The 27691-nt window shown below is 57.7% G+C and overlaps 1 protein-coding gene across 3 annotated transcripts in view; it reads left to right on the top strand.

Annotated features, from left to right (window-relative positions):
• PDZD4 (PDZ domain containing 4) overlaps positions 1 to 25997 on the top strand; it is a 32321-nt gene extending 6324 nt beyond the window's left edge. Inside the window, exons 2-8 of one of the 3 annotated variants that reach the window (XM_045473157.1) lie at positions 19330 to 19583; positions 20521 to 20611; positions 21124 to 21222; positions 22180 to 22242; positions 22734 to 22835; positions 23122 to 23232; positions 23375 to 25997. In XM_045473157.1, the coding sequence (XP_045329113.1) occupies positions 19330 to 19583; positions 20521 to 20611; positions 21124 to 21222; positions 22180 to 22242; positions 22734 to 22835; positions 23122 to 23232; positions 23375 to 24919 (2265 nt within the window). In that variant the 3' untranslated portion in view covers positions 24920 to 25997. The remainder of the gene's footprint in view (positions 1 to 19329; positions 19584 to 20520; positions 20612 to 21123; positions 21223 to 22179; positions 22243 to 22733; positions 22836 to 23121; positions 23233 to 23374) is intronic. The other 2 variants (XM_045473158.1, XM_045473160.1) reach the window with 2 other exon arrangements.
• Positions 25998 to 27691: the final 1694 nt, after the last annotated feature.

Raw genomic sequence — 27691 nt, 5'->3', positions numbered from 1 at the left:
CCACCAACCGTGAGATCATGACCTGAGCTGAAGTCGGACGCTTAACCGATTGAGCCACCCGGGCGCCCCTGGAATTGTTTTCTTAACTTCTTTTTCATTGTTCTCACTGGCACTGTATCGAAATGCAGTTGGTTTTTAGATATTGATCCTGTCTTCTGCAACCTTACTGATTCATTTATTAGCTCTGATTGCTTTTTAGTGGATTCTTCAGGATTTTCTATATGTAGGATTATGTCATGGGCAAATAGAGATAGTTTTACATCTGCCTTTCCAATCCGGATGCCTTTTATTTCTTTCTTGCCTCTTCGCTCTGGCTAGATCTCGAGTACAATATTGAATAGACTGGTGAGAGCAGACATCCTTGCCTTGTTCCTGATCTAACAGGAGAAGCTTCCAGTCTTTCACCAGTGAGTATAAAATTAGCTGTAGGTCTTTCACAGATGTTCTTTATCAAGTCAAGGAGGTTCCCTTTTATTCCTAGTTTGAGTGTTTTTATCATGACGAGTTGTTAGATTTTATCAAATGCTTTTGCAGTGGCTGTTGAGATACTCACTGCTCGGGCCCCTTATTCTACCGCTGCGGCCTGCCACGAGCGCCTGCCATGAGCACCGGCCACGGGCACCAGCCACAAGCACCTGCCACAAACGCACTAAATGTGGCATGTCGGAGCCCTACTTCTATTTCTGTCATCTTCTTCTTGTCTTCCACTTAACCGAGCAGGGGTGTTGGGGTGCGGGCGGGGGTGGGGGCGGGGATGCGACATACTGACAAGCTTGAAAATGTAGAAAGATCCTGCGGTCTTGCCCCTTGAGTTAGGAAGAGGAAGGATCCAGGTTGCAGACGGTGGAAGGTGGGGAGGGAGAGCATCAGCACCAAAGCACACAGTGCCTTCTGAGCGCCCTTCCTGGAGCTCTTCCTGGAGCCCTTCCTGCTGGGGGCCTGCGTCCTGCCCTCTGGCACCTGGACCCCTTTGTCAGGGATCTAATCAAGCCTCTCTTTGTCACCCCCCCCCCGTCACCCCAGTCTTCCATACCTTGGTTCCCCCGCCCCCTGCCACCATCACGGTCTTCTGGCAGGTGCGTAGGAGACCCTCTGTGACAAAGGAAACTGGCCTCCCGGCCTACTCCGCCCACTCCCTGCCAGGCCTGGCCACACCTCCACTCTTCTCTCAGTCTGGGGGCCCAGTGCCTCACCACCACCACCTTCCGCCCTCTGTCCACATTCGGAGACGTCAAACGCCAGCCTGCCTTGTGGCAGCAAGGTCTTTCCTCCAGCACCTGCTTGCTGAGCCAGCCACCGTTCTGTGTGCTGAGGGTCCACAGACCCCTCTCTCCCTCCCCCTGGGCCTTTTCACAAGGGGAGAGGCTGGCCACGAGCAAAGAGGCGACGGTTGGGGGAGAGAAGGGCCCACAGGGCTGTGGGGGGCCATGGGGAGGCCAGTGGGCTCACGCCTGTCCCCTCTTTCCATCTTCCTCCACCCTGCACGGTGGCTCTCCTCGCCCTGACGTGCTCCTTCCCCCTTGAGTGGGGGCGTCCTGTGAGCCGGACTGGGCTGTGTCCTTGCACACCGCCTGTCCTGGAGTGGGCCCTCTGGGAATAATCGTGCAGTCCGTGAACGGGGCATTGAAGTCCAACAGCCATGATCTGCATAGCGTCACCGTGTTTTACCATTGTCTCAAATGTTTTATTATATATTTACACGTATATTTAAATGTTTATGTATTTGTATATATATTTTAAAGCTTATTTATTTATTTAGAGAGGGACAGAGACTGTGAGTGGGGGAGGGGCAGAGAGAGAGGAAAAGAGAGGCTCCCAGGCAGGCTCTGTGCCGACAGCACAGAACCCGATGCGGGGTTCATACTCATGAACTGTGAGATCGTGACCTGAGCCAAAGCCGATGCTTAACCAACAGCCACCCGGGCACCCCTGTCTCAAAATCTTTAAATGCCTTTCCTGCCTTCCTGCCTTCTCTCAGTTCCAAGGACTGTCTGAGCCGTTGGTGGAAAATCCTAGAAAATGCAAACTAATCTGCAGTTACAGAAAGCACATCAGCATTTGCAGGGATGGGCAGGAGGGAGGGATGACAAAGGGACACGAGGACACTTCAGCATGATGGAAATGGTCAGTCTTGATTGTGATGATGGTTTCGTGAGTGTATGTTTACAAAACTTTAAACTGTATGCTCCAAATATATGCATTTCGTCATATGGCAAGGACACCTCAGTAAAGCTTTAAAAACAAGAAATGCGTGTAACACACACTCACCGAAGGAAAAAGCACTTAGCCCAGCAGGGGCACCTGGTGGGGGTGGGCGGGTCTTTCCTTCCTTCTACTTTAGGGTCCCCACCAGGGAAGAACGGGCCATGTGGGAATAAAGAGTGCCCGCCTCCCAAGGTCATCGCCATGGGGACATCACCCACCTTTGCTGAGCTGCACCAGGTCCCCTGGGATCTCATTTGGCCCGGGTTGGAATTGTTGCCATCAGGCCATTCGGTTGGTGGTGAAGGCAGCTGGATGGAGACAGCCTCACTCATGGACATGACACTCTTAATGTCCAGTGACAGAAGAATGTTCACTATTATTTTCTAATTGGGGCTTCTCTAATGGGAAAGAAGGGGGGGGGGACACAGGAAGAGGAGCCCTGAGTTGTGAAGAAGTGTAAGGCATGAGACGAGTTAGGAGCCAAAGGAGGAAACTGAGAAGCTGGGGCTCAGGGGCTGGTTTTGGGCTGTGGCAGGCATGTCCCCTCTTTGTAGTGCAATCTGCCTCTTGCTTTCTGTGAGCAGTGGAAATGAAGGGCACCTCATAAAGAATATCCTTTCGATTACTGCTAGACTTGGATCATGCCCTTGGACCAGTCAGGTGAGCCCAGAGGTGGGTGGGTGGATATTTTCAGTGGTGGTGAGCTTACACCCAAAGCTTGATCTTGACGATGACCTCAGGAATTGCTTCGCGTTTTCACACAGGCTGCATGGGGTATCCTCCCTTCCCAGCACCCGAGAGGCCTGCTCGCAGCTAGAAGGGCACGGGAGCCAGGGCCGATGGTCAGATTACAGCAGACCCTGGGTGGCCACCGCCCATCCACTCAGCAGCTTTGGGGTGGGAAGGGGTGAGAGGGAAGGAGAGACCCTTTGAACCATCTACCTGGTGTTTGAACCCCATTCAGGTGTGCGCGCGCATCCTTCCCGGTTCCTCGAGAGGGCGTCCTGGGCCAGTGCAACGCCACTGCAAGGCCCTTGTTGAAATGCAGACTCTGATTAAACGGGTCTGGGGCCTGAGATTCCGCGTTTCTCACAGGTGCTCAGGCGATGTCCATGCTGCTGGTGCTTGGACCGACCACAGCAACTAGCAAGGACTTCCGGAAGAAATGGGGTAAATCAGTGAGGCCCTGAATCACATCAGCGCCACCTTACAATGTGATTGTTATAAACAAGAGGCAGGGCATCACCTTAGGCCTACCAAACCAATTCCCAGGGGTCAGCGCCCAACTGAGGTCCCCAGGGACATCGTCTGCTTTTCTGTGCTGGGTGCAACTAACCAATCCTCCTCTCCCATCCACCCTTACCAACGTGCAGACAGTGACATGGACACCCACACGTACACCGAGCTACCAAACTATGAAGGCTTCTGGGAGGAAGCCCCCACCCATGCTTCCTTTTCTTTCTTTCTCCTGCCCCTGGGCAAGAAGGGGTGGGCACGATTATGGGGTTGGCTGTCCTGGTTTGTCCAGGCAGCCACGACCGGGGGCCTGCCAGTTGCCGGGCCAGTGACATCATGATGGAGCGTAATGCCGTGTCCCCGTTGGAATACAAACTAAGGACTTTTTTTTAGCCACTGATGCAATTCGTTTAGGCAAGGATCATCCTTGGATGGTAAAACCATTACATAAAGGTGGTCAGGGAACAAGATAGTCGTAGGGTCTCAAGGTATTACCCCAGGCTTCTTGTAAATTTGGAAGGGCAAAGGAGAGACCTGGCAGCCACGACCTTGACCACGTGATTAAACTAAATCAAGCCTCCCCAACAATAGGACAGCCTGATCCGGTACCTCCTGATGCTGTTGGTGGGGAGGGGGTAGAACCCAGCACTTGGTCAAAGCAGTTAAGCTGAATGTAACGAGGGCAGATCCAGACTCTGGGGCTTTGTGCAAGGCAGCTGCCCTGCACTCTTCCAAGAGGTCAATGTCATGCAATTAAAACAACAACAACAACAACAACAACACAGAGTGGATAGATTGTTCTGGATTAAAAGATACTAGACACACAACAACCAAATGTAACGTGTGTGGCCTTGATTGGATCCCGGGTCCAGAAAGAAAAACAAACAAGCTTTAATGGCATTAGTGGTACAATTGGAGAGATGTGGAGCCGCTGATGATTGGGTCGTGCTAAATCCATGAGCATATTAAGGGTGTTGTGGTTTCTCCGGGAGTGGGAGCATTGGTGTTGGCACCTCCTTTGCAAAAGGTGTGTGTAGAAAGGAGAGAGCAGGTGTCGCAGTGTGCACTCTGGGGGCCAGCTGCCCGAAGGGAATGCAGGCATCCGCTGTCAGATGTTGCGAGGGTCCTGTGGATTGACAAATTTCAAACTCCAGAGTTGGGAAAATAGGAACGAGGACTTGTGCTGGGCCATTGAAAAGAGAAGTGTGCAGAGAGCCTGCCCTTGGCTCAGGCCTGCTTTCTCTGGCTTCTCTTCCCGCCCCCCCCCGCCCCCCCCCCCGACGCTTTGTGTGGAGCTCGGTGTGGAGGTCCCCGTGACACTTCTCTGGGCCTGGGAAGCCAGAGACACAGGTACACCCAGGGTATACCCTTGGGCACTCGGGTCAGCCAGCCTAGAACCATTGATCAGGACTCAGGGCCCCAGGGCAGGGGGCACCTTCCGGCTTCTGCTCCCCCCTGGCCCATTTCTTAATCCGCAGGTGGGGTTGGCGGAGTCCTCACGTAGCAGCCTACGGCCCCACTAGAAATTTATGTAGTTAACCCCCTACTCCCCGCGTGACCAAGAGTGGGAAGGGTCTTTAGCAGGCCTCGCGGGGGTCGCAGGCCCCGCCGGACACACCGGCCAACGCTCCTTTCTCAGCCCCCTCCGCCCCCCTGCCTCCTCCTCGCCTTGCCCAGAGATGTCGGATCCCAGCACTTGGGACATGGCGAGGAACCCCCCACCGCGAGCCCCCGCACCGCTGCGCCCGGCTCCCTAGGTCAGGGCCTGGGGACTGGCTCCGGCCGGGGGTGGGGGGGTCGGGGTGTCGGAGGACCCGCGGCCCGCGCGGGAGGCGAGCGTGCCACCCCACCCGCGCGGCCGCCGCCACCGCCACCGCCACCGCCGCCCTCTTTGTCTGCGGCTCCGCGCCCGGGGGGCGGGGCGAGCGCGCCTGGGCCCCGCCCTCCGCCGCCCGGGGCGTCGCAGCCGGGGGCGGGGCGGGGCCGAGCCCTCCCCGCCGCGCGCGCGCGCACGCGCGCGCGCCCCCCATGCCCTGCGGCGGCGGCCGGTCGGTCGGCCCGCTTCCCGCGCAGCCTTCGCCCGCCCGCGTGGCCCCCTCGCCTACTCCCGGCGGCCCCCACCCCTTCTCGAGGTCCGGTCCCCGCAGTCCTTCCCCCCACCCCGCCCTCCTGGGCAGGAAGTTTCCCCCGTGCGAACCTCCCGTCGGCGTTCAGACCGCTCCGGTGTCTCGCCTGGCAAAATGCAAAGGCAGCGCTCTCCCGCAGCCCCCGGCCACTCCCACCCCATTCTTTGCAAAAGTTCCCCAAGGCTGAGTCTCGACGGGCCGAGCTTCACCACCCCCCCGCCCCCCCAGCCAGCTGGGTGCCCCCCTCTGCGGCGGTCCACCTCTTAACAAATGCAAATGCCAACGGTCAGTCCTTTCCTCCTCGTCGCTCTGTCCTGCTCTGATTCCCCCCTCCTCTCTGGCTGACCCGTAAAGTCTGGGTCTCTCTCTCCACCCGCTCATGGTCTTCCATGGGCCTCTTCCCTTGTCTACGTTCAATCCCTCGCGGTCTCCTCCATCTCAGGGTTTTATTTTATTAAATTCTTTTTTATTTTTAAGTAATGTCTGGGCCCAATGTAGGGCTCGAACCCACAACTCTGAGATCAGGAGTCACATCCTCTACCGACTGCGCCAGCCAGGCGCCCCATCTCATTTTAAATCAAGAACGTTCCCTAGTTGAATTCGTTAACAGTGGTCACATGACAACCGGTTTGGTGGCTTGGGTTTGGGACACATGTAGGTGGAATGGGGCAATGGGGATGTCTGCATGTTTCAGGGGCTTCACATCAGAGACAAAAATTTTCCATTAATAAAACATGCCCACCTCCTGTGTTTACACCAACCCCTGCATCCTCCCCAGGGGTCCTCACTTGTGTGGCCTCTGTGGATCTAGGCGGCAGTCTTATATTTTTATTGTGGAAAAACATATGACATAAAATTTACCGTGAGTGCCATGTATACATTCACAGTGTTGTGCGACCATTCCCCACTGTTTATTTCCAGAACACGTCCACCATCCGAAAAGGGAACTTCATACCCATGAAACAGGCACTCCCATTCTCCCCTCCCCGAGCCCCCTGCAACCACTCATCTGCTTTGCGCAGATGAGTGTGATTTCCACTCATCTGGAGTCATACAGTATGTGCCCTTTTGTGCCTCTGCCTTCGTTCCCCTGACTAGACTGTTCCCATCCGTGTCGTAGCAGGTATCAGGACTTCATCCCTTTATGTGGTTGAATGACCCGCTGTGTGGGTGTTACTGCACTGTGTTTATCCATCTGTTGGTCGACATTTACGGTGCTTCCAAATTTTGGCGATTATGAATAGTGCTGCTCTGAACATTTGTGTACGAGTTTTTGTTTGGATGCCTGTTTTCCATTCTTGTGGGAGTGCTGGGTCATATGGTAACTCTAGACTTTTCCACATGCACTGCCCCATTTTACATTCCCACAAGCAATGTGTGAGAGTGTCATTTCTCCACATCCTCATCGACATTTCTTTTCCATTGTTTTTTAGATCTTATTTTTTAATTTTTTAGAAGTAATCTCCACATCCAACGTGGCGCTCGAACTCGTGACCCCGAGATCGAGAGTCGCATGCTCTTCCGACCGGGCCAGCCGGGCACCCCTCTTTTCCATTTTTTAATTCCACCTAACCCTAGTGGGGCGGGTGAGGCTGTATGCTCTAGATATGCCCTTTCCTGATGGTGGGTGATGTCAGGCACTGTCTCTTGCGCTTGCTGGGTGTCCTTCCTCCCACCCTGTCCCTTGTCCCGAGCCCAGCAGCAGGTCCTGGCAGTCCCCATCTCCACTGCCACCTCCATGTCAGGCCAAGCTATCGTTATCTCTGGTCTGGGCCACTGTGGTTGCCTGCTGGTCTTTCCCCTGCCGCCACTTGGTCCCCTGCTCCGTGCTCCTCACGGAGGCCATGACGATGGCCGGCCTCTCCTGTGTGTGCGCGTTATTCTCGGGGAGCACCAAGGGCTTAGTGATGCCTGGAATGTTCTTCAAAGTCCCTCCCGTGGCCGCCTCCTTGTCATCATTCAGGTCTTGTGCCAGTATCCCCAGGGGAGACCGTCCCCACTTCAGCATTTTCTCCCACATAACTCAGTGGGATGAGTTATGCAGCCCGATTGCTGCTTTCTTGCCTGGGTTCTGCCCTGGGGCACCAGCCTCCCCTGCCCCAAGGGATCACGGCTGCCTCATTCATGGCTGTTCTTCCAGTCCTCCCAGTGTTCTGATGAGTGTTAGTCTGGGGAAGGCTGTGGGCCTGCTGCGCTCGGGAACACATGCCCTCTTCCTTCCAGTGGTGCCCAGCTGACTGAGGACACAGAGGGTCGTTTGTGCACCCACAACCCTGTGCTGAGCTCATCTCCTGGGCTGTCTGCCGCGGAGCTCCTGACATGCGCTTTGCCCCCTTCCCCTCCCAACGTCTTCCCACAGCCTGAAGCAGTCAGCTTCTGGACGGGTGCCCTGGGGCAGAGGGGAGCCCTCCCTGCTGCCTGGGCCCCTTCTCCACTGTCCCTCTGCTTCCTGGAGAAGCCACTTGGAGACAGCGCAGGTTTGGGCCTGGAGTCCCTTGTCTTCAGCCCCCTGGGAACGAGAGAATGCAGTGGGCAGTGGCCTAGTCGCCCAGACCCACTTCCATACAGCCTCTGACGCCCCACTCCCCTTCCTTGCTCACTCCCAACACCCCTGATTGCCAGAAAGTTCTTCCCACCCCCACCAAAACTCCCTCCTGACTCTCCTTTATTTTTATTTTATTTATTTACTTTTTAATTTACAACCAAGGTAGCATATAGTGCAATAATGATTTCAGGATGGGGCGCCTGGGTGGCGCAGTCGGTTGAGCGTCCGACTTCAGCCAGGTCACGATCTCGCGGTCCGGGAGTTCGAGCCCCGCGTCGGGCTCTGGGCTGATGGCTCAGAGCCTGGAGCCTGTTTCCGATTCTGTGTCTCCCTCTCTCTCTGCCCCTCCCCCGTTCATGCTCTGTCTCTCTCTGTCCCAAAAATAGATAAACGTTGAAAAAAAAAAATGATTTCAGGAGTAGCATCCAGTGATGCATGCCCTACATATAACACCCAGTGCTCATTTCAACAAGTGTCCTCCTTAATGCCCTTGCCCAATAAGCCCATCCCCACGCCCATGATCCCTCCAGCAAACCCTCAGTTTGTTCTCTATTTTTAATAGTCTCTTGTGTTTTGTCCCCTCCCTGTTTTTATATTATTTTTGTTTCCCTTCCCTTATGTTCGTCTGCTTTGTCTCTTAAAGTCCTCATATGAGTAAAGTCATATGATATTTGTCTTTCTCTGACTGACTCATTTCACTTAGCACAATACCCTCCAGTTCCATCCACGTAGCTGCAAATGGCAAGATTTCATTCTTTTTGATGGCCGAGTAATACTCCCTTGTCTGTATAGACCACATCTTCTTTCTCCATTCATCCATCGATGGACATTTGGCCTCTTTCCATACTTTGGCTGTTGTCGATAGGGCTGCTATAAACATGGGGGTGCATGTGTCCCTTCGAAACAGCACACCTGTATCCATTGGATAAATGCCTAGTAGTGCAATTGCTGGGTCGTAGGGTAGTTCTACTTTTAGTTTTTTGAGGAACCTCCAGACTGTTTTCCAGAGTGGCTGCACCAGCTTGCATTGCCACCAGCAGTGCAAAAGAGATCCTCTTTCTCCGCATCCTCGCTGACATCTGTTGTTGCCTGAGTTGTTAATGTTCGCCATTCTGACAGGTGTGAGGTGGTATCTCATGGTGGTTTTGATTTGTATTTGCCTGATGATGAGTGATGTGGAGCATTTTTTCATGTGTCGGTTGGCCATCTGGATGTCTTCTTTGGAGAAGTGTCTATTCATGTCTTTTGCCCATTTCTTCACTGGATTCTTTGTTTTTTGGGTGTTGAGTTTGATAAGTTCTTTATAGATTTTGGATACTAACCCTTTATCTGATATGTCATTTGCAAATATCTCCCATTCTGTCAGTTGCCTTTTAGTTTTGCTGATTGTTTCCTTTGTTGTGCAGAAGCTTTTCATTTTGATGAGGTCCCGGTAGTTCATTTTTGCTTTGGTTTCCCTTGCCTCCGGAGACGTGTTGAGTAAGAAGTTGCTGCGGCCAAGGTCAAAGAGGTTCTTGCCTGCTTTCTCCTAGAGGATTTTGATGGCTTCCTGTCTTACATTGAGGCCTTTCATCCATTTTGAGTTTATTTTTGTGTCTGGGGTAAGAAAGTGGTCCAGGTTCATTCTTCTGCACGTCGCTGTCCAGTTTTCCCAGCACCACTTGCTGAAGAGACTGTCTTTATTCCATTGGATAGCCTTTCCTGCTTTGTCAAAGATGAGTTGGCCATACGTCTGTGGGTCCATTTCTGGGTTCTCTATTCTGTTCCATTGACATGAGTGGCTGTTCTTGTGCCAGTACCATACTGTCTTGATGATGACAGCTTTGTAATACAGCTTGAAGTCCAGGATTGTGATGCTTCCAGCTTTGGTTTTCTTTTTCAAGATTGCTTTGGCTATTTGGGGTCTTTTCTGGTTCCATACAAAGTTTAGGAGTGTGTGTTCTAGCTCTGTGAAGAATGCTGGTGTTATTTTGATAGGGATTGCATTGAATATGTAGATTGCTTTGGGTAGTATTGACATTTTTAACAATATTTGTTCTTCCTATGCAGGAGCATGGAATCTTTTTCCATTTTTTTGTGTCTTCTTCAATTTCTTTCATGAGCTTTCTATAGTTTTCAGGATATAGATTTTTCACCTTTGGTTAGGTTTATTTCTAGGTATTTTATGTTTTGGGTGCAGTTGTAAATGGGATCAATTCCTTGATTTCTCTTTCTGTTGCTTCATTATTGGTGTATAGGAATGCAATTGATTTCTGTGCATTGATTTTATATCCTGCGACTTTGCTGAATGCATGGAATATTTCTAGCAGTTTGTTGGTGGAATCTTTTGGGTTTTCCATACAGAGTATCATGTCCCCTGTGAAGAGTGAAAGTTTGAATTCCTCCTGGCCGATTTGGATGCTTTTTATTCCTTTGTGTTTTCTAATTGCTGAGGCTAGGCCTTCCAGTACTATGTTGAATAACAGTGACGAGAGTGGACATCCCTGTGGTGTTCCTGACCTTTGGGGGAAAGCTCTCACTTTTTCCCTATTGAGGAGATATTAGCCATAGGTCTTTCATATATGGCTTTTATGATCTCGAGGTATGATCATTCTCTCCCTACTTTCTTGAGGGTTTTTATCAAGAAAGGATGCTGTATTTTGTCAAATGCTTTCTCTGCATCTATTGAGAGGATCAAGATCACATGATCTTGTCCTTTCTTTTATTGATGTGATGAATCACATTGATTGATTTGCAGATATTGAACCAGCCCTGCATCCCAGGTATAAATCCCACTTGGTTGTGGTGAATAATTATTTTAATGTGTTGTTGGATCTGGTTGGCTAGTATCTTGTTGAGGATTTTTGCATACGTGTTCATCAGGGAAATTGGTCTATAGTTCTCCTTTTTAGTGGGGTCTTTGTGTGGTTTTGGAATCAAGATAATGCTGGCTTCATAGAATGAGATTGGAAGTTTTCCCTCCATTTCTATTTTGTGTAACAGCTTCAAAAGAATAGGTGTTTACTCTTCTTTAAATGTTTGGTAGAATTCCCCTGGACAGCCATCTGGCCCTGGTCTCTGGTTTCTTGGGAGATTTTTGGTTACTGACTCAATTTCTTTACTGGTTATGCCAACCCTCCTTTAAAGCCTGGGTTGTGGTAGGTCCCTGCCCTTGTCACGTCTTGTCTCCTCACCCCACTACCTGACTGGCTACCCCAAGCCTGTCCACCCCTGGTGGGGAGGGGTCCCACCCCTGCCACCTGGCTTGCATTGAGGGGCTGGGGTGGGCATTGTGGGTGGGATGGGCACGGGCTCCTTCTGAAGGCAGACCTGGGGGCCTGTCTGCTCTGCCTCCCTGCCTCTTGGCTGGTGCTTACGGAATCAGTGCTCTCTCCCAACCCCAGGGCCCTCCTGTCATCTTCTGCTGAGACACGGGACCCACACCTTGGTCACCCACAGAACACCTTCCATAAATCCCACCTTAGAGGGAGCCAGTAGGGAGCAGGCAGAGGGGGGCTGGGCCGGGGGAATGGGGGGGGTGTCTGCTCAGTCCTGTCCTGTCCCCCTAGTTAGCCTCTTTTTTTTTTAATTTTCAAAAATGTTTTATTTATTCTTGAGAGAAAGAGAGACAGAGCGTGAATGAGGGAGGGGCACAGCGAGAGAAGGACACAGAATCTGAAGCAGGCTCCAGGCTCTGAGCTGTCAGCACAGAGCCCGACGCGGGGCTCGAACTCACAAACCATCAGATTGTGACCTAAGCCGAAGTCGGATGCTCAACCGACTGAACCACCCAGGCACCCCCCGCCCCTAGTTAGCCTCTTGAGGCTAACTGGCCAGCCCCGTGGTCAGGCCCTTCCGTCTTCCGGAGCCCATTTCCCAGTGGCCCCTGCGGTGGGTGTGGGGCCCTCTCGGCCACTTCGTCTAGGGGGTGGGTGGCTGTGCTCCATCCCCCCCACCTGGGCCCACAGCCCGAGGGCCCCCCGGGGCCCCCTTCACTCCCTCTGGGACTCCAGGCACCCGGAAGCCGCCTCTTCCTTTTGTGGGACACCCAGGCAGGGCAATGAAGGCAGTAGAGGGACAAAGGAGTGTCTCCTGAGTCTCGTCGGATCGGATCGGGTGTGGATGTGGAGCGTGATGTAACTTCATTACCACCACTCTCCTTTAATCGGCACCCAAGGGGCTGGAGCCTGGAGGCTGCAGTCCCCGGAACATATCACAGGCCACGTTGTTTCTGTATGTTTTCTCTCTGATTATAAAGGCGATGTTCATCGGAGAAAGTACTATAAAAAACAAAAGAGAGAAGAAGAATCCCCTGTAAATCCATCTCCAAGATACAACCACTGCTAACGCTTTTCTATTTTTGTGAATTTCCTGATAGTCTTTAAAGAAAGTATTGTGTAACGTTGAACCCATTCGCACATACGCACGTACGAGGGAAAACTCAGCCAGCCACCCGTCCCTCCCTGCCTCTGTCCGAGCTGGGCTGCCTCCTACTCACTGAGACCCTTGCTCCCAGAATTGGGGTCACACTGCTTTAAGCAGATCTTTTTGCTTAATATTTTATCGTGAGAATTTTCCAGCCACGTTCCTTTTTTTTTTTTTTTTTTTGAAGTTTATAAGCATTTTTTTCCCCAAAAACAGTATAGGCATGTTCTATACAGTTTGAGAAAAGGGGGAAAAAATCTCAGATTTCCCTCGCACAGTGTTTTTATATATTCTTCCTCAGCCTTTGTCCATAAACAGATATTTTATAAGGTAGGCCTCAGAGTTCCCATGTCATTTTATATCTTTTTTTGAGAAACAGGCTTGCTGTTGGCAGACTGTGGTAGGGTAGCCGTATGCTTCAGTGAGGTCGGCACTTCATACCGAAGATCGTTGTAAAGGTTTTGCCACTAAAACGAATTTTGGTACCTCAATAAGTTCAGTATAGAATGACCTCAGGGCCCGGCAGTTGCACTCCTAGGCATACACCCCAAAGATCTGAAAACAGGGACTCAGACGAAAAGTTGCACCCAGGGGTGCACGGCAGCACTGTTTGCAGTGGCCCCAAAGTGGAAACAACCCAGTGTCTACTGACGGATGAACGGGCCAGCGAAATGTGGTCCCTGCATTTGGGGGACAAGTAGGGAATATTCAGCCATAGACAGAATGGAGTGCCGATGCCTCCTGCAGCCTCGCGGGAACCTATAAACCATGCTAAGGACATTGTTCAGTTGCATTTATGTGGGGACAGAAAAGAGAGTGGTAGGGGCTGGGGTGAATGTGGAGACAAGGGGCAGGGGGTCACCTTCCGGGGGGATCAAAATGTGCCAGAACGAGATACAGGCTGTGGTTACAGAAAAATGTGAATGAGCTAAGTGCCACTGAAGTGTATACCTAAAAACTTGTTTTAGTTTATTTAGTTTTGAGAGACAGAGAGAGAGAGAGAGAGAGAGAGAGAGAGCAGGAGAGGGGCACAGAGAGAGAGAGGGAGAGAGAGAATCCCAAGCAGGCTCCACACTGTCAGCACAGAGCCCGATGTGGGGCTCACACTCAGGAACTGTGAGATCATGACCTCGGCCAGAGTCAAGAGTTGGACGCTTAACCGACTGACTGCCCCACCCCCCCAGGCACCTCTGAAGTGCACCCTTTAAAATGGTAAAAATGGTAAATGTTGTGTTGGTATATTTTACGGCAACACAAAAAACTATGCTGCTCTGCACAGCCTTTGATTCGCGTGCTGTTATTATCATTTAGGATCTACTGCTTAGAGATGATTTATTGGATCAAAGGGGAAATGATGAACATTTTCAAGATTCTTTAGAGTTATTAACAAGTTTCTCCAGAAAGTTTCCCCTTTTAACAGCAGGTGAGATTCAGACAGAGTGTGTGACTGGGCGACAGGGTCAGCCAGGATGAGGGAACCCTTAGTGCCGTGGGGTCTGCGAGGGGCCACTGTCCTTGGGACCTGTGGAGCCGGGGCTTGCCAGGTGCTTTGGTGTCTGGGGACCCAGGGCAGCGAGTGCTCTCCCAGTGTGTAAACAGGACCCGGGCCACATGCGAGGAGAGTGTGAGGGCCGCCTGGGCCACATTAGAGCAACGGGGCGCACCTCCAAGGCTTCGATCCCCTCTCCCCACCGTGGAAGTGGAGTGACTTCCAGCTCAGCCTTGGGTTGGAGCGGCAGGTCTCTGGCCAACCCGCCTGGGCCCATGTCGGCAGCGGGGACCGGCTCCGTGTGTGCGGAGTCCTCAAGCAGGGAGCACCGAGTCGCTCTCTGGAGGGGCAGTGCTTGACGATCCGCTGGCTTTGCGAGCGCACCGTGACACCAGCGGGATTGGCAGTTGGGGGGGGGGGCGTTGAGGTGGGCTTCGGGCGTGTGTGGGTGTCGCAAGACGCAGTGGTTTTCTTCTGGATTGTTCCAAAGGCGGGAGGTTTGTACTTGATGAAGGCAGCATCTTCTAATAGAGTTTCTGACAACGAGCGTGGCCAGCAAGCACCGCTCTCCCCGGATCGGAAGTGGCATCGCCAGTGTGACCCTGATTGTGGATTCCCTCTGGACAGAAGGCTCCCTGGCCTGGGGGGAGAGACAGACGTAGAAGCAGAGCTGAGGGCCACCTCGGAGGCTCGGGTGGGGCCCCTAGGGGCCTGGCTTCCCCTCCGAGCTGTGGATGAGGACGTCTCGCCTGCCCGTGGGGAGTCGGATCGCAGGCCTGTCAGGCCATGTCCACATGCTGGGTCTCCTCTTTGTCGCGGGGTGTTCGTTGGGCCTTTCGTGGCGCCCTCAGCATGTGTCTGCTTGCCAGCGAGTGTGACTCTTCGGCCAGGGATGGATGCACCTGGCACCTGTCCTTGCGTGGGTGTGGGTGACAGGAGGGAGCCAGGCAGTGATGAGCGGCTACGGGGGGGGGGGGAGGCGGGGGAGGAAAGAAGGATGTGTGAGGCAGGGGACGGAGGAGACCGAATGATCGAGGCTCACCCAGCTTAAGCAGGGACATGGCGGGGGAGGGAGGGGAGGAGGAGACCCGCCCCCCTACCACCGAGCCCTAGCGCCCACCCACACGCGCCACCCACTCCCACTCCCCACCCACAAAGGCCACCCTCACGCACGCTCTACCCACACCCCTATGCCCGTTCCCACCCACCCACACTCACGTGCCCCCAGCCCTCACCCCTGCCACCCTCGTGGGCACCTACCTCCCACGTCCCCCCCCCCCAACCGCTGCTTGTAGAGAAAGGACGGGCTTTCTTCCACGGTGGCCTGAGATGCCCCGGCGCTGGGCCCCCGCTTCCTCTGCTTCCCACTCGACGCGCTTGTGCGAGCACTCTGAACACGGCCTGGCACAGTCGCCCTTCGGCAAACCGGAGCCGCTCTCTGTTCCTGCTTTGTGGCTGTTCGCAGTAACAGCCGTCAGGCCACCCAGCCCAGAAAGCCCCATGGCCCCGAGCCCCCCAGTGTCGCCCTCCAAGTAGGTGATGGCATCGCGAGCTGCCCAGCGGGCCTCCCTGCCCCCCGGCTGCCCCTCCGCACGCAACCGTTTTGAAATCTTTCTCAACTACAGAAAAGCATACAGCCGTCCGACCTCGCTTTTGGCCTGTTGGCCTCGGCGTCTCTCCCCTAAAAAGGCAGGTCCGAAGCCGCCTGCGCACACCCATCCCTGACCCCATTCTATTCCTTCCCTTGTGGGCGGATTTGGGTTTGTCATCCTGATGCCCGTTTTCTCCTACTGATACCCTTAATGAGCACAAGTGTTTCCATACGCCACACGCACGAGCGAGCCCGATTCTTTGATCGATTCTACCCACGGCACATCTTTGGGCTGTTTCCCCGCATTGGCCATTGTGACACGATGCTGCTGACACCCCAGCGGCCAGAAGGGGCATCTTCCCAAAGGCTTATGGCTTGCTTCGGGCTCCCTCTTCCGTGAGTGTTGGTTTTCCTGTTGAGTTGTTTGTATTTTCTTATTGTTTTGTTGGAAATCTTCTGTGTAACGCTCCGGATAGTCCTTTATCGGTTCTCTGCTTGTAAGGATCTTCTCACAGCCGATCTTCTCTTTTCACCGTGCTTATGTCCTTTGTTCAAATTTATGTCTTTTCCATTCTTGCTTGTCTGTTTTGTAATCTTAAGAATTGCTTCTCTGTTGCAACATCATTGACCTTGTTCTCTCGCCTCCAAGGTAGGCGATTTTGCTTTGTCCCTTTAGGACTTTGATCCATTTTGGATCGCCTGTCGGGGGCTTGGAGTGTGGGCAGCAGGGGAGGAGCGGGAGTGGGTCCCGGGTGTCTCCGTGGGGACAGTCTCTGGCGTGTGTGCACGTTTGCGTGTGACCCGAGGAGGGGAATCTGAGGGCGAGCCGGCCTCGTTTCGGACAATGTTGAGGCTGGTGTGCACGACTTTCTCTAACTCGAGATGGCAGGATGAGGGCAGGGCTCGAGGCAGGACGAGAAGAGGTCTTAACACAACACTGGGTCCTCACTGTGTGCCTGCCCCCCCCCAGATACTCTGCCCATCCCCCACACTTCCGTAGCCCGCCGGTGGCTCTCACCCCCTGTGGGAGGGGCTCATTTCTGTCTCTGCCCCGCTTACCTTCATTGGCTTGGGGGGCCCACCCTGCGTGAGGAAGGGGAAAGAGAGGAGGCTGAAGGAACGCGCGGGTCAAAGGGAAGGCTGCTGGGCTGCCCAGGCGTCACTCTGATGACTCATGACCCATCTCTGCAGGCGCCCGTCCTCCTCGTGACATCCCAGCCCACCCCTCATTCCCCTCCCCACTGTCTGGGCCCAGTTTCCATAGCAACGCTGCAGCCGGAAAACCAACAGATTCCGGGGAGAAAGACATTCCTGCATTTCTCAGTGTCACCCGAGCATCCTGTTGCACACTTGTGGCTCTGCTCCGGGAGTTCCGGGGAGACACCTACCCCTTGGAGATCCCGAGGACAGCCCAGCCCTGTTGCATTTTAGGGAAGCACTTGACTTAAGGGCGCTGGGGCGCTGGGGCGCTGGGAAGCGTCCGAAACAAAAAGCCCCACTTTGGCGCGGTTGCTGATTTCTGTGGTGCAAGTACTCCCGTCACGGCCACCAGCGTGATGTCGCTGAACACAGAAAGAGATGCGGGTCCCACGCCGTTATATAGGATGTCCTCTTTCCAGACACGCGACGCATTAGGAACCCTGAGAGTGCAAACAGGAAAGGGTAGGAAGATCATTAGACAGTCGTGAGCTTGGAGTACTGGCTGCCTTTGCTCGTAATGTAATTCATTCCGTTGTAAGATTAGTTCATCAAAATGGCGATAACGGCCGTGTTTAACAAGGGGCTTGCGAATTTCCCGGCAGCTTCACAGTCAACTCTGCTAAGGGCTCCAGGGCCGTTCCTGCCATCCCTGTGTCTACAGGCTTTCCCAGACGGCCCTTTCCTCGCCTTTCCCATGCACACCTGCAGCGGGCCTCTCCCCTGCGCGCTCAGCCTTGACCCTGCAGCCTCTGGGCTGCACCCGCCACATTCGCACGCTTACCATTAGTTGCAAACCAATGCCTTCTTGGCTGGTTTTTGGTTTCTTCTTTATGATTTTCTGTGTTTTTCGAGTGCTCTGCAATGAACCTGTGTTTCTTTGATGATTAGACCCGACTGATTAAAAAAATCTTTTCTGACTATGGAGAGTTGGGGGAGAGGGAGACCTAAATACTGAGATTATTATTTACAAGGACATAATCAAGTAGCAGATAGGTAATTATTTGGGCTCCATGGCTCAGAGGAGCCACCGGTTGGCCAGGGGGCCCTAGGACTCCCTGTGCTTCCTAAGACGGCCTTCTCCTTGGAATGACAGCCAGGGCTTGATCTGTTACGCGGCAGCCAGAAGACACGATTTTGCAGTTGGGTTGGGCATCTGTGTGAAGAACCCCATCCCCCCGAGACACCCGGGGACAGAGGTGGCACTGTGGGAATTCGGAGACTGGGACCTGTGCCCAAGTGCGGCCCCTCCCCCCTCTTCTTGCCGAACCTCTGTCCCTGCACGGGTGCTGGGTCCGTGGGCCCTGCACGCTCCGTGCTGCCTTCGCTTCCCCTTGCAAACCAGCCTCCCCTCTCCTTTCTCCTGACGCGGGCCAGGTGCCCCTGCTCAGGGAGCCTTCCCTACCCCCTTCCTAGATGGGGTGTGGCGGGCCCTGTGCTTCCTTGGTCGCAAAGGTCTGCTTCAGTGGCGACCCGCTGGGTGTGGCCGTTTGCAGTATCCCCACTAGTGCGTGTGCTCCCTTCCGTGAGCTGCCGCCGCCATTTCCCCTCCTTCTGGAACTGCTTCCCGATCCGCACCCTCCGCCCCTCACTGGCCTCGTGGCACGTGTCCCGAACTCTGTCCGTGTCTGTTGGGGCCTCAGCCGGGGCCCAGCGCACCCAGGCTGCTGCAGAAATGGGCAGAAACAAGCGGCCAGGCTGGGGCCGGCCCTTTGCCCCCGGTTGCCTTGAGGGCACACCTTGCTCCGCCCAGCGGGGCCCAGAGAGCACTCCGCCCTCCGCCCACCACCCACCACCCACCACCCACCACTGGGGGTCTCTTCCTGGAAGGCTGCAGCTGCCCAGCCTCCTTGAACACCGCCCCCAACTCTGACCACTACAGCCCCGTCTGGCTCATGACCTTGACTCCCTCCCTCCCTTCTGCTCCCTCAGTTTCCTCATCTGCAAAATGGCCGTTGGGGTCAGGATTCCGGGGGAGACGCACATCAAGGCACCGGAGAAATGGTGATGGTCTCGTAAGGGTCGCTTCCTTGGCACCTCCCTTAGGTTGCCTTGCAGTGTCAGGAGGGAGGCTCTGTGTGTCACCTTCTCTCTTCAGCAAGTCTGTCATTGCCTTGATGACACAGATCCTGTCCTTCGTGTCTGCGTGCTCTTTCCAGCCCTCCGGCCCGAGGCCACTTATTGATTGACTCCCGTTGGGAGAGGAATCAAGGTCTTCCTCCAGCCTTGCTGTCAGATGAGCTTCTAGACACCAGCTCTGGCCTCAGTACTGCCCAAAGGAGTGAGGAGGACGGAGGAGTGGGTGGCTTCTGCCGGAGGAGGGCCGGGGCGTGTTCCAGGGCGAGGGCAGAGCCCCCAGACCCAGCGCACGGTCGCCGGGGCTCCCCGAGCCCCGGACGGCACCGTGTAGGGCAGGGCGAAGGGGGCTCGCTTGGCTTGGGAATGAGGGTGGAGAGCCCACCTGCCCCCGGGTGGCAGGTGGCGGAGAGCGGGGCGGGGCTCTCCGCGTGCTCACGGGGGCGTGTCTCTGCCGCAGGTGAACGGGAAGGAGCTCTCCAAGCTGTCTCAGGAGCAAACCCTGGAGGCCCTGCGCTCCTCCAAGGAGCCCCTGGTGATCCAGGTGCTGAGACGCAGCCCCCGCCTCCGGGGGGACAGCTCGTGCCATGACCTGCAGCTGGTGGACAGTGGCACTCAGACCGACATCACCTTTGAGCATATCATGGCGCTGGGCAAGCTGCGCCCGCCCACCCCGCCCATGGTCATCCTGGAGCCGTACGTCCTGTCTGAGCTGTGAGTCGCCCTCAGGAGGGCCCCGGGCCCTGCCTCCAGAGAGGGCACGCCACCCAGACGCTGCCTCGCTGCAGCTCTGGGCACGGCAGGGAGACCCCGACTGGCCTGTCCTCTCAGGCGGGAAGCAGGCTCCTTGGCCTCCAGAGCTGACCGTGGCCTCCACGGGCTCAGAAATTTCTAGGCTTCTAGCCTCAGGCTGGACAGCAGCGGGTGAAGGGACCAGGGGAGGCTGACATACCGGTTCCCCGTGGTAGCTACCCCAGGGCCAGGGGACTTTGCTGCCTCGGCCCTTCCTTCTTCCTCCTCTGTCCCCCCTCTGCCGTCCATTGTCTTCTGCCTCTCAAGCCTCCCTCTCTGAATCTTCCACCATCCTGGTCTGTCCCATCCATCTCTTCGGCTTCTTTCTGGCCCGCTCAGAAGAAGGGCCTCTTGTCCAGGCCCGTGGCTCACTCCGCTAATCTAAACCCGGGCTGCAGGGAGGTAGTCCCGGGATCCCCTCCTCTGCCGAGAGCGAGGCCCCTGGCCGCCAGCAGCCACGCTTAGCCTTGGGGCCAGGAGGGCTGCCCCTGGAGGTAGAGCGGGCCCTGCTGCCCTCCCCAGCAGTCCTCTGGGGCCTGGATAACTCCTGGGGGCGTTGCATGAGCGGGGCCAGTGCCAGGTGGGAGGGACACCTGTAGTTTGGAGAAGTTGGTACCCTGTGGGCCGGCGGGGGCCGGGCGACGGGGTGGGGCGGGGTGGGGAGAGGTAGGCATGCCTGTGTCCTCCGTGCAGTCCCCTGCACACTCCTGTCCGAGAAGCATTCCCGGCCTTTGCATGGATGCATGTAGCTCAGAAGCAGGGGCTCCGTGCTGAGCGCGCCGGGACCGGCCAGCCTGGGGGCTGAGGCTAGGGCACGAGAAGACCAGATGGTCGGCCTGACCCCCCTTCTCCTGGGCAGCCCCCCCATCAGCCATGAGTATTATGACCCAGCGGAGTTCATGGAGGGCGGCCCACAGGAGGCAGACCGTATGGACGAGCTGGAGTATGAGGTGAGCCAGGCGGCCAGGCCGGGGCAGGGCCCACAGCCAGCTCCAGGGGCCAGCCCCGGGATGGCTGTCGGTAGCCCGGCTCAGGCCTGGCTCCTGTCGTCTGCAGGCGGCCGAGCCTTGCGGCCCTTGCCCGCGCGCGACTGGTGACTCAGGCTCACGGGCCAGGTTGGGTCAGGTTGGACTGAGTCGGGGAGGCCACGGGAGAGGTCCCTCAGCCAGTCCGTGTCAGCGAGTGTGTGTCCCACGCATGTCCGTGTCCCGTGCGTCCCGTGTGTCTTGTGTGTGTCTGGGCAGTTCCCGGTAGGGTAGGCCGTGGCACACTCGCGCCCCTGGGGATGGCAAGAGAGACCCTCTGAGTCGGAGGCTGGGAGCTTGGCTCAGGTGATGTGCCGCTGCCGGGGGTGGGGCTGGGCTGTGGGGCTGGGCTGCGGCTGCCGGCCCTGCAGCACGCCTCCGCGCTCACACGTTCTGGGGGCTTCCTTCCTCCGCGCCCCCCATTCCCCGCGTGGCAGGAGGTGGAGCTGTATAAGACCAGCCACCGAGACAAGCTAGGCCTGATGGTTTGCTACCGCACGGACGATGAGGAGGACCTGGGCATCTATGTTGGAGAGGTACGAAGGCGGGGCGCAGGAGTAGAGTGTTCTAGGAGGCGGTGGAGCCCCGTGCCTCCTCCCCGTGTGCCAGGACGTCAGGGCCAGACTCTGACGGTGTCCACCTGCACGGCACCAGCAGCGGGGGGAGGCACCGTGGTGGCGGGTGCTGACGCAGGGTCTGGCACGTGGAGAGTCCCCGCACCTACCCCTGCGGCCTGTCCTTGCCGCCCAGGGCACTGAGGCTGCGCATACAGAGCCGACCGCTGGGGATGGGGCCTGCTCAGCATCGCATAGGGCAGCTGATGGCTTCCGTGTGTGTTCATCCCGGCAGCCCTCCCCAGGAGGGGGATGGGGACAGTGATGGGGACAGTGAGCGAGGCCGAAGTCCCAGCCAGGCTTTGTTCCCCTCCCACGCCCTGCAGCCAGCCTCTCCCGGTACTCACGGGATCCTTCTTCCCCACCGGCCAGTGGCAGATGTCTGTGCGTCCGCAGGAGGGTGGATGGCTCCCCAGCTGCCCCCCACGTGCTGGTAGCGCTCTGATCAAGTCAGCCTCCGTATGACTGACTGACTGTCCACCAAGCCCCAGGGCTGATATTTTGGTGTGGACGTATGCAAGGGAAAGTGTCCGGCTGCCGCCATTTACCCCGCCAGTGACAGGTTTCCATGCAAAAAGAGTATACGAGTGCCAGCTGGGGGCCTGGGCCTGGGCCTGGGGGTGGTGGCCAGGGGCTGGGAAGCTCTCGGCTGGCAAGTTCGCGGCTCGTGCTGGGGAGCGGTGACTAGCCCAAGACCCAGTGTTGTTCCTGCCTCCTGGAGCTTGGAAGCTTCTGGTCTGAGCTGCAGACGGAGCAAGCGAGGAGGAGGCTTCGGTTTGCTTTGGGGGTTTGGGGGTCCCCAAGGTGAGGCTGCCCCTTGCCACCCAAAGGGAACCTTAGCGAAGCGTGCCGGGCCACCGTGATGCATCTGCCTTGCAGGTGAATCCCAACAGCATCGCAGCCAAAGACGGCCGGATCCGCGAGGGCGACCGGATCATCCAGGTGAGCAGGGCCGGCAGGCCTGACTGAGGCCTCGCTGCTGCCCTGGCCGCCCAGCTACCGGTCCGTAGCCAGCCCCAGCTCTCTCCGGCTGTGCCTGAAACCAGGGAGAGAGCTGGGTCTCCTCCCTCTCCTGTACTTGCTGCCCCTGGTGGCTCCCGTGTGCTCACGGGATCTGCTGGCATCGAGGAGGGCCTGTGCCGCTCTGGCACCTAGTCAGCCTCTCCATCCATCCGGCAGGCATGAGCACCCCCCCCCCCACCCCCCCGCCCCACGCCACATTGTCCTCGGGGCACAGGTGCTCTTGCACGGGCCGGGCTGCCCTGGTCCCGAGCACCTTCCAGCCAGTTTCCATCCTGTCAGAGCTCGGGAGCCTTTCCTGGCTCACGGTACTCTGCCTGGAGCTCCCTGCGAGGGCGTCCGTGCAGTTCGGCCGGGGCCCGTGCCACAGCCAGCCCTGGCGTTCTTGTTGACGGTCCCTTGGCTTGTCACAGATAAATGGCGTGGACGTCCAGAACCGGGAAGAGGCGGTGGCCATTCTGAGCCAGGAGGAGAACACCAACATCTCGCTGCTGGTGGCCCGGCCCGAGAGCCAGGTGTGTGTGCCCGGTGGGATACTGTGGGACCCCTGGCATCGGGCTTCTGCCTTGGAAGCGGCTCATCTGTGACGAGGGCGAAGATATGCCAGCGGCCCGGCCCCGCTGGAGGGTGGGTAGTGTCTTTGGGGCGCGTCTGCCCTTCCGGCCTCGGATGGCTGAGTGTTCACCTTCACTGAGACCAGGAGGCCGGGTGTGAGGCCTAGAGGCCGCTGTGGGGGGGGGGGGGGGCGGTGTCTGGGGAGGTCCTTAAAGCAGAGGGGACAGCGCGGGCCTGTCGCTGCAGCTGGCAAAGCGGTGGAAGGACAGTGACCGGGATGACTTTCTGGATGACTTTGGCTCTGAGCATGAGGGGGAGCTGCGCACACGGAAGCCGAAACCCCCCGCTGCCCAGCAGGTGAGGGAGGAGGGCCGGAGGCGGGTCGCGGGGAGGGCGGATGGGAGGCCGGGGGGAGGGGGGCGGCTGGACCCAAAGGCCCTTCCGACCCTCCGGCGTCCGCGGGGCCGCACGCCGAGTGGGGCTCGTCTTTCTGCCCCAGCTCGGCAACGAAGAGGAGAGAGGGGTCCCCGATGTGGGCACAGGCCTGAGCAACAGCCAGGAGCTGGACAGTGGGGTGGGCCGCACCGACGAGAGCACCCGCACCGAGGAGAGCTCCGAGCACGACCTGCTGGGCGACGAGCCCGCCAGCGCCGCCGACACCCCCGGGGCCCTGCGCAAGAGCCGCGACCTGCACTTCAGCATGGACTCCCTGCTGGCCGAGGGGGCGGCGCTGGGCGGGGGCGACCTCCCGGGCCTCACGGAGGAGGAGTACGAGCGCTACCGCGAGCTGCTGGAGATCAAGGGCCACCTGGAGAACGGCAACCAGCTGGGCCTCCTCTTCCCCAGGGCGTCCGGCGGCGGCCACAGCGCGCTGGATGTGAACCGCAACGAGAGCTTGGGCCACGAGATGGCCATGCTGGAGGAGGAGCTGCGACACCTGGAGTTCAAGTGCCGCAACATCCTGCGGGCACAGAAGATGCAGCAGCTGCGCGAGCGCTGCATGAAGGCCTGGCTGCTGGAGGAGGAGGGTCTCTACGACCTGGGGGCTGGCGAGCCCAAGAAGCACGAGCTGTCGGACATCTCCGAGCTGCCAGAGAAGTCGGACAAGGACAGCACCAGCGCCTACAACACCGGGGAGAGCTGCCGCAGCACCCCGCTGCTCGCAGAGCCCCTGCCCGAGAGCCCCCTGCGGCGGGCCGCCGCCGCCGCCGCCGCCGCCGCCGCCGGCAACTCCAACTTGAACCGGACCCCTCCCGGCCCCGCCGGCCCCACCCACCCCAAGGCAGCCCCTCCGCAGGGGAGCCCCGCCAAGTTCCGATCTCTCTCCCGGGATCCCGAGCTGGGCCGGAGACCGCACTCGGAGGAGCGAGTCCGCCGGAGCCCCAAGCCGGGCGTGACCCTGGAGCGCGTGGGCCCTGAAGGCAGCCCTTACCTCTCGCGGCGCCACCGCGGCCAGGGCCAAGAGAGCGAGCACTACCACAGCTGTGTGCAGCTGGCCCCGCCGCGCGGCCTGGAAGAGCTGGGCCACGGGCCCCTCGCTCTGGCCGGCGGCGGCCCCCGGGTGGGCGGGGCAGCGGCGGCCACCGAAGCCCCCCGCATGGAGTGGAAGGTCAAGGTGCGCAGCGATGGGACCCGCTATGTGGCCAAGCGGCCGGTGCGCGATCGCCTCCTCAAAGCCCGGGCCCTGAAGATCCGGGAGGAGCGCAGCGGCATGACCACCGACGACGATGCGGTGAGCGAGATGAAGATGGGCCGCTACTGGAGCAAGGAGGAGCGGAAGCAGCACCTGATCCGGGCCCGGGAGCAGCGGAAGCGGCGCGAGTTCATGATGCAGAGCCGGCTGGAGTGCCTGCGGGAGCAGCAGAACGGCGACAGCAAGGCCGAGCTCAACATCATTGCCTTGAGCCACCGCAAAACCATGAAGAAGCGGAACAAGAAGATCCTGGACAACTGGATCACCATCCAGGAGATGCTGGCCCACGGCACGCGCTCCGCCGACGGCAAGCGGGTCTACAACCCTCTGCTCTCCGTCACCACCGTCTGAGCCCCGCTGTGCTCCGGGGCAGGCCTTCTGCCCCCCTCCCCCCCCCCCCCCAGGTCCAGGGAGCCTCCCAAGACCCTGTCCCCTGCTCTCCCTTAGAATCTAGTGTGTGTCTGTGTGTACGCACGGCGTGTGTGCACCCGTCTTTGTGTGTGTGCACAGGACCTTGTTGCCAGAGAGAAGCCCCCGAGGAGAAGGGATGCCTCTCTCCACCGGCTACTTCCTGCTCTCCAAGCACAGCGGCCACGTCGCCAGCTGGCACGGGGGACACCCTTTCCGCTGTGTGCCGGCCACGTGTGCCTAACGCGAGCGCAGGCACACGCACGCGCACACGCGGTCCCCTCTCCGGAGCTCTCGGCGGCGTGGGTACTTGGGGACGGGAAAGGACTGAAAAGGAGAGCCGAAGAGGACTGTCCTAAGCACAAGAGAATGCCTGGCTGTGAAGCTGAGCACGGCCTCGCCCCCTGCCGGGAGACTTGGTTATTTGTAGACAAAGGCACCCCTGAGTTTTGTGGTTTTTCTCCCTTTCTGTGCTTGCCGGTTGTTGTTTTTCTGTTTTGTGGACTTGCCCTGGGGGCTGGCGGCTCCTTCAGGCGGCCTGACAAAGCGGAACCCCCAGTGATGGCTGGGAAGGAGGTGGGGGGGGGGGAAGGAAGAGAGGGAGGGCTGGGGCAGGGGGAGGGAAGGGTCAGGGAAGAAGGGGAGAAGGGGAAGCAGCTTTCTTGGTGGTCTCCGCCGTGAGGTGTGGGGATGGGCAGCCTTCGATGCGGCCTGCGAGGCCCACTCTGGAGCCCACGTCCTTCCCCGATGACCGAGGGAGAGCCAAGATGGAAGTAGCAGTGGAAGAACTCAGTGACGAGACCCGTGCTGACCTTAGGGAGCGGCCGCACCCAAGAGGGACGGGCCGGCCAGCCGGGTTGCCTGGGGAGAAGACGCTCCCTAAGTGTGGACCCGGCCCAGGCCTCGGGGCCATCCCGGCTCAGAGAGCCTCAGAGAGCCTCAGACCGGAGGCACACAGGCTGCCTGCCCCTGCGCCCCCATTGGCATCGGGAGAATAAAGCAAGCTGCCTTTTTGAGGTGACTCCTGGTCTCTCTGTGTTCATTCTCGTTGGGCCAGGAGACGGGAAGAAGGTTTTGGGGGGCGGGCACGGGCAAGGCATGGGCCAATTGAAAGCTATGCTCTGTGCCTTCTCGGTGTGTCACTGAGGAACGGCAAGGTCTTCTGAAGTCCGTCGTGTACTCTGGGAGCACACACGACAGTCACCTGAATTATTTCAGAAGTGTGACGTGGTCACAGGGATGGCGCCGAGATGCAGGAAGGATGGCAGAGGACTGGCTTAGCGTCGGTGGCAGGGCCTGCCCCCGGCATGTGGGTGAGGCCGGCACTAGGTGGTCTAGCGGAACCCTTGAGAAGTGGGCTTCCCCCCCCCCCCCCCCCCCGCCCCAGGAAGCACTCTAGAAGAGGGAAGGAGCTGGGAAGCTCTTTTTGAAGTATATTTATTTTGAGAGAGAGCGCACGCAAGTGGGGAAAGGGCAGAGAGAGGGAATCCCAAGGCTCCACACCATCAGCACAGAACCCGATGCAGGGTTCGAACTTACAAACCGTGAGATCAAGACCTAAGCCAAAACCAAGAGTCGGATGCTTCACCAACCAAGCCCCCCAGGCGTCCCAGAGCTGGGAAGTTCTAGAAGGCACAAACTCCTCTCCTTATTTGGGGACCCCCACGGGGCCTAGTACGGAGCTTGCTGAGTAAAGGTCTTTTGGCCACATGGGTGAACATCTGGGTGGTCAGAGGCCCCTTCCGTGTTGGGAGCTCCCAGAGGGGCAGCCAGATGGTCGTGGTTCCGTTCAGCGCAGCAACTGGGCACGTGCTAAGTGCTGGGTGGGGGACCAGGGCCCCAAAGACCGCAACTCCGGGGGCCCCAGCTCGTCTTGTGTGCAGTGCCCCCTGGGGCGGGCAGCACAGCAGTGAAGGAGCTGTCTCCCAAGCACACGCAGGACGCTGCCAGCAGCCGAAGTGCACAAGGAGGCATTAAAATTGTATTGAAACATCAGTGTAGGCCTCTCATTAATCCCCCGATTGACCGAGATGGGTACGAGCGGGAAATCCCAGTAAGTGCTTCCAGAAGCCACCTGCTCTGTGGGAAAGGCTGGGCCCTGAGGGCGGGCCACAGCTGGGGGGGGGGGGCGGGGGGGAGAAGGCCCGGTCCATCACACCGCAGGCCTGGAACCCCAGCACATGGGGAGGGAGGAAAGGGCTTGTTGGTGAAAAGGGGCAGATGGGAAAGGAAGGGGTTGGGGCTGGGGACAGGCTTTCTCAGCCCTCCTAGGCCTCTGGAGCCCAGCACTAGGCACATCTGTTCTGCAGAGGGGCCAACTGGGCCCTAAGCAGGCCCCATAGCGGATGGGGCCCCAAAAGCCTGGCCCCGGCTGCGGGAAAACTGGCTAGAAGCCAACTGGAGACTGGGGCCAACCTCTCTGGCTGCTGAGGGACTCACTTTGATGGCTCTAAAGGCACCCCATTTTTGTCTGGGAGGAGAGAGTGCCGGAGGCCCAGTGTTCCTGGGACGTGGGCCAGGACAGGCCCATAAACTGTGTGGAGTCCCTTGCCACGTGGAAGCTGGCACCAGGGGTCCTGGGAGAGGCGGCGCCAGGAGGGCCAGCAACCCTTAGCTATTGCTGCCCTGGAACGGACGTCACGTTTGGGTCCTATTGCCGTGGAGCAGAATCAAAGAGCCACCGGGCAGCCACAAGCGGCCACTGTTCCCCCTGCG

The sequence above is a fragment of the Leopardus geoffroyi genome, chromosome X, assembly GCF_018350155.1.
Source record: "Leopardus geoffroyi isolate Oge1 chromosome X, O.geoffroyi_Oge1_pat1.0, whole genome shotgun sequence".
Taxonomy (NCBI): domain Eukaryota; kingdom Metazoa; phylum Chordata; class Mammalia; order Carnivora; family Felidae; genus Leopardus; species Leopardus geoffroyi.
This window is presented reverse-complemented; position numbering and strand designations above follow the sequence as displayed.